The following is a 12949-nucleotide window of genomic DNA, read 5'->3' as shown; positions in this document are numbered from 1 at the left end:
AACAATTGAAAGGCCAAATTTCTATACCTCATAGTGTATTTCACAAGCGTGCTAAAAAGCACACTGAAAAATTATGCTGATATTAATTATGGTGAAGTGTGCTTTCCCTACAACCATATTGAGCAACACCAGTAATGTGTGGAAATCTGAATTCCATCTACAGATCAAAACCTTTTGCCGTACAAATTCACTAACAGAATTGCTGACTAACATGCCCAGAAGACAATCCATGGACAGATGTGTTAAGACAAACTATGCTGACCTAAATTGAAAAAGCCTGATGAAAACCTCAAATTGCAACACTGCATGAGCAGTACGAGTTAATTTTTTACACTTCACTGGATGTGGAGTGAATAGAGAGGCCAATATGAACTCAGAATGCAAACTCTCGGAGTCTTCATCTGTTATGTTTGTACAGTACCTAGTACAATGAGGGTGGGCCCTTTAGGTACTGCAGCAACACAACAGAGTAGAGGGGCCAGTACACATTTATTTTTATAGTTCACTTCTAACTTATTACTCTTTATGGCATAAAATTACTTGTCTAAGTTTTATTCCCTTTTAAGATATTACAACTACTGCATTTTAGAAAATGACAAAGAAAATCAGATGAAGAGCTTTGATGATTCCCCCATTATGGACTACACTATTGGATCAGAATGGAGCAGAGGAGTCAGGAAAAATATAATGCTTGACCTTAACTCCTGAGTTTTCAAAATCAGCTCTATGGGAGTTAAAGCCCAGGACTTTCACAGAGATATGAGTTCACAGTCAGGAAGGCTCTGCACACTGGCAAATTGGTGTAGCTCTCCTACCATGCTTCTCCAGCTGGTAGTGCAGACTGACCAATGGCAGCCACCACCACCATGATGTAGCCAACCTTGCTCAGAGCAGGTTTAGAGGACACCATGATTAAAACACTAGCAGCCAGACTGCACTAGCACCCCCAACACTGTTGGAGCTGCACTGCTGGTAGCTTCAGAAGTTTGCCAATATGGACAAGGCTGAACTACAGACATTGACAAACGGGGAAGTCAATCCATTTCTCCGTCTGTATCCAATGTTTAGCTAAGGATAGCTACCTCCCTCACAATGCTATGCTGAAGATTTAATATTTGGCCAGTGACTTGAACTTGTGACATGCTAATGACCTAAATTTCAGAGGTGCCCTGCACACACAACCTTCTCCAGGGTGGTCTGATTTAAATTCAAATGACTTAAATCACCAATTTTAATAATAATTGTACTTTTTAGTTATTTTCATAAAGAAAGGTAGATTCTCTTTGGCTGGTAACCATTAAAACATGCTGATTTGCAACTAATTAGAGCCTATATACTAAACTGTGCTTCTTTTTGCTAGTCAGGGGGTACACTAGATCTACACACATTTGTTTAAGTAATTATATAGTTAACTTTTATTCAGTCCTTTTTGTATTCAGTCTTTTTTTTTTTTACATTTTGTATTGTTAAGAAATGCATAATTCAGTTTTCTATTTACCATATGATGTGTTTTTTACTTGTGATTTGATATCTGAATTTCTATCCAAATAGTTTAAATTAAAATGCATAAAAACAGCATTTTAAATTTGTTTTATTAGTTAAAAGTATTATGTATCTAGCAGTTTTATTTATTAGAAAGTTTATCAAAACCTCTTCTGCATTTAAAACTGATTTATTCAACAAAGTATCTGTGCTTAGTAAATTCAACTGATGATTAGAAACAATTATGCCCTTCAAGAATTTTAGAACTGATCTCATCCCTCAGCTGTTTTTTATTCATGAATTGGAAGAAAACAAACTTTTCTGCTTTTTCAACTCACATTGGTTTCTTAACTTTGAATAAATGATGAACTAGCTGAATAAACTAAAGAAAACATTCTCTCACACCTGCAGAAAAGGCTACTGCTATCAAAAGCTGTTTTTTAGCACTTCAACAAACTCTAGCTCCAGGTGCTTAGCAGTGACTTACACCAGGATCAGTGGTTTGACTTTCTTTAAAGCTTGGCACCCCACATGTACTGCTTAATATTTTTAAATTATTTTAATGGATATTAAGTTTAGGTCTTAATATTGGTTGTCAATTTCAAATAGGTTTATTTTTTAAAGCATTTTAAAAAAATATTAGATTTTTTTTTGGTTTAAAAAAATTAAATTCTATCCACCTTGATTTTCTCTAAAGTCAATGGGAAGTAGCACCTTTGAGAATTTGGCCAATATGTATCATTAAATTCAAGGGGCTCTGGAAATTTAAGACCAATGACAAGACATTCAGTTTTGGAACCTTAAATATTCCAACATTTAGCCTTAAGTGTAAAAATCTTTGGCACACTTTCAATCTAAGCTATGTATGATACAGGATTTTACGTGCTGGGACCTAAGTGGCTGTCAGCTCCATCAGTTTTTTAGTAGAGCTTGTAATCTTGTTCTCAGAACTTCACCTTATCAGATTTAAACATTCTTAGATAAGTTTTAACTTTCACCAGCGTAAACAGGTATACTCACTTCTTCTAAAACAAAGAGTCAAAATAAAGTTAGACAATTATTTGTTCCAATGTGCATCCACATCACATACATTATACCAGGGGTCGGCAACCTCTGGCACGCTGCTCGCCAGGATAAGCACCCTGGCAGGCCGGGCCAATTTGTTTACCTGCCACGTCAGCAGGTTCGGCCGATCGCGGCTCCCACTGGCTGCGATTCGCCATCCAAGGCCAATGGGGGCTGCGGGAAGCAGCACGGGCCAAGGGATGTGCTGGCCGTGGCTTCCCGCCACCGCCATTGGCCTGGAGTGGCGAACCGCAGCCTGTGGGAGCCGCGATCGGCCGAACCTGCTGATGTGGCAGGTAAACAAACTGGCCCAGCCTGCCAGGGTGCTTACCCTGGCGAGCGGCGTGCCAGAGGTTGCCGACCCCTGCAATATACCATTCCTCAATATCCCACGCCATGATAAATATCAACCCAAACAAAAACCAAAAATCTCAAGAACTTTAAAAATAAACAAATGCATCCTTTATTTTGACAGAGTCAACTTTAAGAATGTTGCTGTTATACAAATAAAGTATATTGTGTTCAGGTTCTCATATTGCATCAGCCATGAGGGTATTGTTAGCTATTGTTTAAAATGATCCTTAAAAGTTTACAAAGCAATGAACCCAGGCACAACTCTGGGCATTGAACAAAATACAAAAAGACATCAAGACCCCTATCCTAGACAGTTTATGAAATGAAGAGCCAGGTGATGCAAAACAGACACCCACCTTAAAGCCTAGCTTTGATTGTTAAACACTGATGGCGCTGGGAATAAAGAGCCAGTTGATGACTCCCTTGCATTCATAAAAAATTCCTAATCCCAAACATTGGATACAAGTCATTCCAGCTGAAGCTGATTAATAAATTTCAGAGTATCTCACATAAAACTGATACAAAATTTCTATCCACATCCAATCTGCGATCCGCAAACATGGTCCACAGATATCTGTATCTGTGGATATAAACCAGATATCTGCAGATTTGCAGACCTCTACATTTAATAGGTCTCACCTCAGCCAGAACTACCACCTCCTTCCGGAAGAAAGGAAACGGGCATAAACTCTCCACATTCATTACTAGCGCTTTATAATTTCCAACCATCTCTAAAAGCAACTATATAATTGGAGTACATAAGCCAATACAGAATGAGAGTCAATGTTAAATGGGAAATCAAACTAGGAGGCAGCATAGCACTGAAATGATGAAAGCAAACATTGTCACTTGGTGCATTCCCCTACCATGCTCTTGTCTCCGTAACAAGGAGGCTACAAGTTTACTCCCAAGTTGCTGTTTCCGCCAAATAAAACTTAACACAGATCTTGAATTCATTAACTGCAATAGAAGTAGTGACTACTGAAATAAAGTACTACTTCAGCTATGAATCCAGAAATGAACATCCACTTACATAAATCCATTTCTACCTAAAGTCATAAATTAAGTGAAGTTAATGAAAGAATGTAATAGCATCAAGTGGAAGAGTCAGAAGGTTTCCAGATTACCTAACAAAGGCACTTCTAGTTTTCCTAGAGCCACCCTGTACTGCCAACAGCACTCCAAACATCTACAAGAAGCAAAAGAATCACTTTTAACTAGTTTTACCAACATGCAGATTAATCATACCACAAGATTTTAAAATACCATGTTCCTTAGTGATACTCTCCAAATCTCCACTTTACTATATGCTCCTTTAGACCAAGGCTCCCTTTAACAGAGAATCTCTACATGGAGTACAGAAACATTACCTTACAGTGTCATGCTGCTATTCTGGCACCTAAAAATTAGGGGGGTTTGTACCTTGTAAAGAGCAGTGCAAGAAACAATTGGACTCCTTACTCTCTCTTTCTCTAAGGGGAAAGATACTAGGTACATTCACTCTATTGAGATAAAGAATGTTTGAGAAGTATTTTCTTACAGCGCAGAACATCAGTGGCATCAATCCAGCACATCACTATGCACCAACTCATAAGAACAGCCCTACTGGGTCAGACCAAAGGTCCATCTAGCCCAGTATCCTGTCTTCCAACAGTGGCCAGTGCCAGGTGCCCCAGAGAGAATGAACAGAACAGGTAATCATCAAATGATCCCATCCCCCTGTCGCTCATGCCCAGCTTCTGGCAAGCATAGGCTAGGGACACCATTCCTGCCCAACCTGCCCTAATAGCCATCGATGGACCTATCCTCCATGAATGTATCTAGTTCTTACCCCTACTACACTCATGCTTTACTCAGTGTTTCACATAGCAAAATTTGGCCATATCACTTGAAATAAGTGGATTTCACATTTTCAGTCACTATCAATTCCACAGTATACCTGCCTCTCCGAAGCTTATGAAAAGAAAACACTACCAGACACTAGAGCTTATTGGAGCCCAAGGCACAGATGAACTTTAATGAGATTTTGCATAGTTCACGTATCAAACAGTTAACCAGAAACTAACTTATGGTAGAACTTAGGTTTTTTGAATAGAAATACATTGATAAAGGAGCAAAATCCTAAACCTGTTTGTTAAAAAAAAAAAAAAAAAAAAATTCTGTTGGGGCAGATGAGTCAAGTGATTTTTGCTTGAGTGATGATGAAACTACCTACATTTTGGAATGGTTATTATATGGGTTCCAATGAGGATCATGGGGCAATTTTTTATTTTAAGGAAAGCACACCTAAAGAGTTAACAAAATGAAACTATTCTAGATGTAAGAGGAAATGCCTCTAAATGAAGTAAATTTGAACTCTTTCAGAAAAGAAAAGAAAAGAAAAGAAAAGAAAAGAAAAGAAAAGAAAAGAAAAGAAAAGAAAAGAAAAGAAAAGAAAAGAAAAGAAAAGAAAAGAAAAGAAAAGAAAAGAAAAGAAAAGAAAAGAAAAGAAAAGAAACATCATTGGATGGCTTAAGATATACTTTTATATTGTGGAGTAAGACTACTAAAAATTATAAAAATACCAGACACTTTTGCAGTTTTACGATACCAGATATCGGACTAGTTTCTTATCCTTTAGATATGTTATTTTTAAAAGAACTAGCAGGAAATGTTGTTGTTAGATAAGAACTAGAAGCGCTGTTTCAGCAAACAACATTGGTATCTTCTGTCTAGTGTCAAAACAAATGTCACATAGATTTGTCAAAAGCTGCATGTGTTGAAACTGGTCTGACAAATTACATATCTAACACACATAGATTAAAGAGTAATATAAACTGCCCACATTGAAAGGCTTAAAAATTTGTTGATTCCCCAATCTAGCACTTTTACTTAACTGTAGCTATAAGACTAAAAAACACAAAAGGCTATTCAGTGCAACTGTTGTATCTCACTGTTATCAACTTTGAGTTTGACATATCTTTCTGAAGGCTCATTTTAAGATGACAACAATATAAGAGAAATTGAATGAGACTACAGTAATTTGAGTGACATTTTGCTACAAACATTAGCAGCTCCTTCTTGGGAAGTTACCAATCAACACACACCACAATGCAACTGTTGTTTTAAAGGCCTGCTGAAGTACAATGTTGGACTGAAAAAAACCAGCTTGGCTTCTGTAAATATACAGATATGAATTTTCAAAGAAGTAGCATTTGTGAAATCCTCCACTACATTTTATGACAAAGGAAAAGTCATGCCCTGACTTGCGCACCAATTCTGACTACAGTAACACAGGCATATTATGGAAAATGACTCACTTCAATTTTCAGGACAGACCATTTTAGCATGTGTGACCATAAAACGGAATCTCTGAAGTATCTGATATAAAAGTTAATTAAAGATACGTTATTGGTTTTGACCAGGCATCAGCCACAATATATCCTTGCTCACCTTTGTGTAATCTGAATCATGCACATCACAGACATATGCAGTAGGGTTACCATGACACGGTGAGCTCCGTGGCAGAGTGAGCAGTGTGCACACATAATAGGCCTGATCAATATTTAATCTACTTGGTGTATGCTCTGCCCGAGCAACTCGTTCGTGTCTCCTCGAGTCCTTGTGCAAGACACAGGCCAGCCCGGCACCCAGCGGATCGCCCTTCTAACCACTCGGGCAGGTTTGATGCATGCAGAACAATCCCCATCCCAGCTTTTGCACACACAGCCCCTTGCATCCCTGCAGGGAGACCACTGCGGGACCCCAGCTCCACGGCGGGCTTGTCTCATGCATGCGCACATACACGCAGCATCCGCGCGGACCCCCAACACTGCCGCCCTGGCTGCGGGCGGGGCCGAAGCGGCGTGCCCGCCTCCCCCTGGCAGTACCTGTCCTCGGAGACGCTGATGACCCCGTCCTCCTTGGGCACGATCGCGGCCATGCTCACTACATCCTGGGAACCCTCCACCTTGCTGAGCAGGACGGGCTTGCGGGTCAGTGCCTTGGGCTGGATCTCAGCGGCCATGGGCAGCGCCGGCGGGCTCCGGCTGCGGCAGGGGGCGGCGCCGGTCTGCAGCAACAACAGAAGGAGAAGGAGGAGGGACCGCGGCTCGCGCCCTGTAGAATCCCTCAGAAGCAGGAACCAAAACAGCAGCTCGCGCGGCAACCAGCGCCACCCCTGCAACTAAAGCGCTCCACCCCCCCCCACCCCCCCCCACGCCGGGCCAATGTGGCAGCGGCACTTCCGGGAGCCCCGCCCCCCGCGCGGCAATAGGCACCCAATCGGGAGCCGGCTGGCCTGGGCGCACACGCAGGAGGGCAGGGGAAGCCCTTGTCTGTGCTGACGATGGCTGCGCAGTGAGGCGGGGCTGGGCCGGGGCAGCAGCGGCAGAGGGGCACTGCCTGCTGTGGGTGCTGCTTGGCCGGCAACCTGCTAGCTCCCGGCTCCCCCGTTCTGGGTTTGCTCCGACGCACAACGCGGCGTTCGGCTTCCCCTTCTCCCCGGCTGGCGGAGGGCGATCGCGGCGTTGAAGCCATCGGGGTACTTGGGTGACGGGAGCCCAACCCTGATGGAACCCAGCGCATGTTCCGTGTCCGTCTCTCTTCTAAACGGGCTGGGGTCTGGCTGGCCCCGTTGCTGAGGAGGCGGGTAAAGACGCAAATAAACCCTACGGCTCCCCTTGGCTACTCTCCCTCTGAGCCTGCGCCAGCTGGACGGAGTCTGTCTTCTAGGGTCAGAGCAGCTGATAATTAGCTTGGTGTAGGGGTGTTCTGTCCACCCTGTTTGCTCCATTCAAGCTCCCCTCCCTAGATGCAGAGAGGTATGTGGGATAAGAGCATGGGTGCCAGCTCTACACAATTAGGATCTCCTTTGTGCTGAGGGGCTTCTTCTGATGCCAGAAACATCACTTTTACTAATTGTGACAGGTTGGATCACAGAAACCCCCTTGGGAGCTACCACCCAATGGGCCAAGACTACCCCTGCTCCTGTTTTCCCTGCCAGATCAGGACTCCAGCACCCTGTCTTGCTGAGCCAGACACTGCCGTCTGGCTCCAGACACAGACCCAGGGTCTGAATCACTTGTCCCAAAGCTGCAAGTTTACCTGAAAACAGCTCCCAGAAGTGTGCTTGTCTTTAGCACTCAGATGCCCAACTCCCAATGGAGTCTAAACCCAAATAAATCTTTTTTACCCTGCATAAAGCTTATGCAGGGCAAACCCAGAAATTGTTCGCCCTCTATAACACTGATAGCGAGAGATGCACAGTAGTTTGCTCCCCAGGTATTTATACATACTCTGAGTAAATTACTAAATAAAAAGTGATTTTATTAAATACAGACAGTAGGATTTAAGTGGTTCAAAGTAGTAACAGACAGAACAAAGTAAGTCACCGAGCAAAATAAAATAAAATGCGCAAATCTATGCCTAATCAAACTGAATATAGATAATCTCACCCTCAGAGATGCTTCAGTAAGTTTTTTCTCAGACCGGACACCTTCCAGGCCTGGGCACAATTCCTTCCCTTGGTACAGCTCTTGTTGCAGCTCAGGTGATAGCTAGAAGAAGAACAGGAGTACTTGTGGCACCTTAGAGACTAACAAATTTATTAGAGCATAAGCTTTCGTGGACTACAGCCCACTTCTTCGGATGCATCCGAAGAAGTGGGCTGTAGTCCACGAAAGCTTATGCTCTAATAAATTTGTTAGTCTCTAAGGTGCCACAAGTACTCCTGTTCTTCTTTTTGCGGATACAGACTAACACGGCTGTTACTCTGAAACTGGTGATAGCTAGGGGATTCTTCATGATAGCTCCTCCCCCTTTGTTCCCTTCCACCCCTTTATATATCTTTTGCATAAGGCGGGAACCCTTTGTCCCTCTGGGTTTCCACCCCCACTCACTGGAAAAGCACCAGGTTAAAGATAGATTCCAGTTCAGGTGACATGATCACATGTCACTGCAAGACTTCATTACTCACTTGCCAGCACACACATATACAGGAAGACTCACAGGTAAATACAGCCATCTGCAGACAATGGGAGTCATCAAGATTCCAAACCATCCTTAATGGCCCACACTTTACATAATTACAATAGGCCCTCAGAGTTATGTTTTATATTTCTAGTTTTAGATACAAGAGTGGTACATTTCTACAAATAGGATGATCACACTCAGTAAATTATGAGCTTTGTAATGATACCTTACAAGAGACCTTTTGCATGAAGCATATCCCAGTTACATTATATTCACTTATATTTTTATAAAACCATATAGACTGCACAACGTCACACTAATACTATTTAAAAAAAAGATGAGTCCTTGAGGCACCTCAGAGACTAACAAATTTATTTGGGCATTTGTTAGTTTCTAAGGTGCCACAAGGACTCCGTTGTTTTTGCCGATACAGACTAACACGGCTACCACTCTGAAACCTAGTTATTTTTAATAAATATTACATTAAAAAAAGATTCTTCCCTGACTCCTTCAAAATTGTCAGTCCTTTTCCTAATTACTCTGTCGTCTTCACATGTTGAATATCCTACTGAAGATTAATTCCTCTGCAAAGTATAAAAAGAAAAAAGTGTTTCACTAGTTGGGGTTTGAGCACCAAAGTAGGTCAGGAGGGTACAAGGCAAAAGAGAGGATCAGTGGAAGAGGAGAAAGCTGCAGGATCCAAGCTCTGCCCATACATGTTGCAAAAATACTAGTAATGTCATGTAATAATGCAAAGAATGACAGAAAGAGTTGCTGTCCTCCAACACTAAACAATGAATTTTCTATATAAATAATCTTAAACAAGAATTAACATAATACAAATTATAAATTCAAATAGGTCACTAGTTTATCATCTCATGTGCTGGCCTTGGGAAGGGTTTTAGTTTAGTTTGTTGATTCACTTGGATTAGAAAATCTCAAAGTTAAAGACTCCTGTTCAGTAGGTGTAGAATCTCCCTTCACTCAGGCAGTGTGTGAGCACCTTGGCTACTAGGGTCACACAGCAAACTACTGAGTTTGGACACAGCTGAAGATGCCTTTTAATTCCATACTGAGTCTCAATCAGATAGGATCACAAGCAGGGCCGGCTTTAGGCCGATTCGGCTGAATTGGGCCCCGCGCCAAGAGGGCCCCGCGCTGCAGCTGTCCGCCCCGCCCCCAGCTCACTTCCCCCTCCTCTCCTCCTCTGTACGCCCTGCCCCCTCCCCTGCTTCCCGCGAATCAGAGATTCGCGGGAAGTCTGAGACGAAGCAGGGGCAGGCCAGCAGCACGAGGTAAGCTGGGGTGGGGGTGGGCGGGAGAAGGGTTCCGGGGAGGCGCAGCCCATTCCCGCAGGCCCCAGCGGCTCTGGCCCGGCTTGGCTCCGGCCCGGTCCCCGCGGCTCGGGTCCCCCCCCCCCCCCCCGCGCGGCTTCCGCGGCGTGGCTCGGATCCCCCCCGGTGCAGCCCCACGGCGCGGCTCGGGTCCCCCCCCGTCACCGCGGCGCGGCTCGGGTCCCCCCCCCCGTCCTCGTCCCCCCCGCGGCGCAGCAGGGCTCGGGTCCCCCCGTCCCCCCCCCGCGGCTCGGGTCCCCCCGTCCCCCCCCGCGGCGCGGCTCAAGTCCCCCCGTCTCCCCCCCCCGCAGCGCGGCTTGGGTCCCCCCGTCCCCCGGCGCGGCTCGGGTCCTGGGGGTGGCTCGGGTCCCCCCCCCGCAGCTTGGGTCCCCCCGTCCCCGTCCCCCCCGCGGCGCGGCGGGGCTCGGGTCCCCCCGTCTCCCCCCCGCAGCGCGGCTTGGGTCCCCCCGTCCCGTCCCCCCCCCCGCGGCGCGGCTCGGGTCCTGGGGGCGGCTCGGGTCCCCCCCCCCGCGGCTCGGGTCCCCCCCGTCCCCCCAGCGGCGCGGCGGGGCTCGGGTCCCCCCGTTCCCCCCCCCCCCCGCGGCGTGGCTCGGGTCGTCCCCGCGGCGCGGCTCGGGTCCCCCGTCTCCCCCCCCTCTTGCTAAAGCCGGCCCTGATCACAAGTTACAGCTACATCCAGTAACAACAGCTGATGTTGTCCAATATTCTTCATAGTTTTATCAGGACTGAGTTCCCAATGCAGGAAAGCACTTAAGCACATGCTTTAAGAATGTACTTCAGCACTTTTTCTGAATAGAGATGCATTCCTAAAGTGGGGCCTGGGTTTTCTGGTTTAGACTGGGGCAAATGTCAGCCTACATTCCGATGGTAAAATAAATCCTAAGACCTTTTACCTTTGGCACCTCTCTTTCTCAAAGCTGGCAAACTGTAGCCTGTTGCAGCAACTAATGGGAAACCAGATAGGTATGCCCCTTTTCTTCACAGAGGTCTACTGCTATTCTTTTCTAATGCTATTAGCTTATTCAACAGGTATGAGAGGCTCCTTGGATTTTTTTCTGGCCATTTTGCAACTGTTTGTAATACAGTATACATTTTTATAAAGAATAGGGAGGACAAAGACGGGAGGGAGATATTTCCAGGGTCTCTGTGTTTATATTACTTTTTCTTTCATATTTTATGATTGAAGGTGTAAGTTTGAAATAATGATTAGCAGAATTGTTTTGTAAAAGTTGGTGGCACTCTACACTGTCAGTCTATATTAAATGGGCATTTATATTACAAGTATTTTTGTATTATTGTATTGTACAAGTATCTTCTGCATCACACAGAGGCTATTTTATTAATTTAGGCTAGAGAACAGTATCTGAGTGATCCTCAAAAATTATGCACAATGGGGTGGAATTAAACACAGGTCCACCAGGTAAAATTAATTGCAAGAACACAACTGCAGTATTTACATGTAGTGACAATAGAATGTTTTTGCAGTTCAGTTTCTTACTTTCATGGGGGGGGGAGGGGTATTTTTATTCCCCAAGGAAACTCACCCTAATCCCAGCATGTGGTTTTCAGCTTTTCAGTCAGCTTTTCTGCTAGGTAAACTGAGGCACAGGGTGGTCAAATAACTTGCCCAAAGTTACATTCACATTGTGCTAAAGCTGAGAAAAAGGCATTTACTCTTGAAGTCAGTGTTGTTAAAGGCAAACTTTGACCATCTATTACAAGAATTCTGAAAAATCACATGAAACATGTCTTGGCCACATTTCTTCACTACCGAAGGGCTTTTCAGACTTAAGGCAGTACTGCAGCTGTAAATTTGGGTTCATCAAAGCAGCAGTTTTCCATGCGATTAGTGCTTCTACCCAATAAACAGAAGAGAAATACTGGATCCAAGTCTGAGCACCACAAGTGGTATATTTGCATCGTAAAAAGCATGTGCACTTGGGGGAAAAAATCATTACATGCCTCTCTTGCTAGCCTGGAGGCTTTTGTATTCTTTTTGCAGCTGATCTCTGAAAGCACAAATATAGAGAAATAAAACTGTTGATATCATCCAAGGGTGTTTTGGTGGTTTTTTTTTTGTTTGTTTGTTTTGTTTTGTTACTGTAAATTGTGAAATAGAAGGAAGCCCAGTTACAGGCATGGTATTCTTGGAAGATACAACAGAGAGAGAGAGAGAGAGAGAAAGAAGTCATTTCTGCATTGGTCCTTACTATTCAAAATGTCCTGGAAAAATTCCTCCATAAGGATAGTAGATTGCCTCTGAAAAAATTAACCTTTGTATGATATCAGTATAATTTAATCTGTGTTAATCAACAAGAGACAAGATGGGAGAGGTATTATCTTTTATTGGATATTTTAGTCAGCAATGGTCCTTGTTTTATTTTGCATTTTGCTGTAGCTGTTTGTAAATAGCTTTGGTCTTTCCTATTTGATGTACTTCTGTTTACTCTTTTTCTTTTTTCCCAGTGGGAGTGAAACGAACATAGCTATTGGTGATAGGTGATAGTACTTTTGAATTCACATATTTGATGATGTCAGCACAGCTCTGGGAATCAGTGGTGGCCTCAGGCCATGATGGTTACATACAGTTGAGCCAAGCCCCATGTGCTCACAGCAGAATAGTATACCAGAACATCATCTTTGATTCCTCATCTGCAATCCTGTTTGACATTCCTGGGTTGTAGCAGAAAGAAATTCCCTACCTACCACGGCTGTCTCCTTGCTTACAAAGTTGCTCTCTG

At 44.0% G+C, this 12949-nt stretch overlaps 1 protein-coding gene across 3 annotated transcripts in view; it reads right to left on the bottom strand.

Annotated features, from left to right (window-relative positions):
• Window positions 1-7068, bottom strand: part of WDFY2 (WD repeat and FYVE domain containing 2) — a 172107-nt gene extending 165039 nt beyond the window's left edge. For 2 of the 3 annotated variants that reach the window (XM_054015182.1, XM_054015189.1), the window contains exon 1: window positions 6771-7068. In XM_054015182.1, the coding sequence (XP_053871157.1) occupies window positions 6771-6907 (137 nt within the window). In that variant the 5' untranslated portion in view covers window positions 6908-7068. The remainder of the gene's footprint in view (window positions 1-6770) is intronic. The other variant, XM_054015196.1, reaches the window with a different exon arrangement.
• Window positions 7069-12949: the final 5881 nt, after the last annotated feature.

The sequence above is a fragment of the Malaclemys terrapin genome, chromosome 1 (genome assembly GCF_027887155.1).
Source record: "Malaclemys terrapin pileata isolate rMalTer1 chromosome 1, rMalTer1.hap1, whole genome shotgun sequence".
Taxonomy (NCBI): Eukaryota; Metazoa; Chordata; order Testudines; family Emydidae; genus Malaclemys; species Malaclemys terrapin.
Note: the sequence above shows the minus strand (reverse complement) of the source record. Positions and strands in the feature narration are given on the sequence as shown.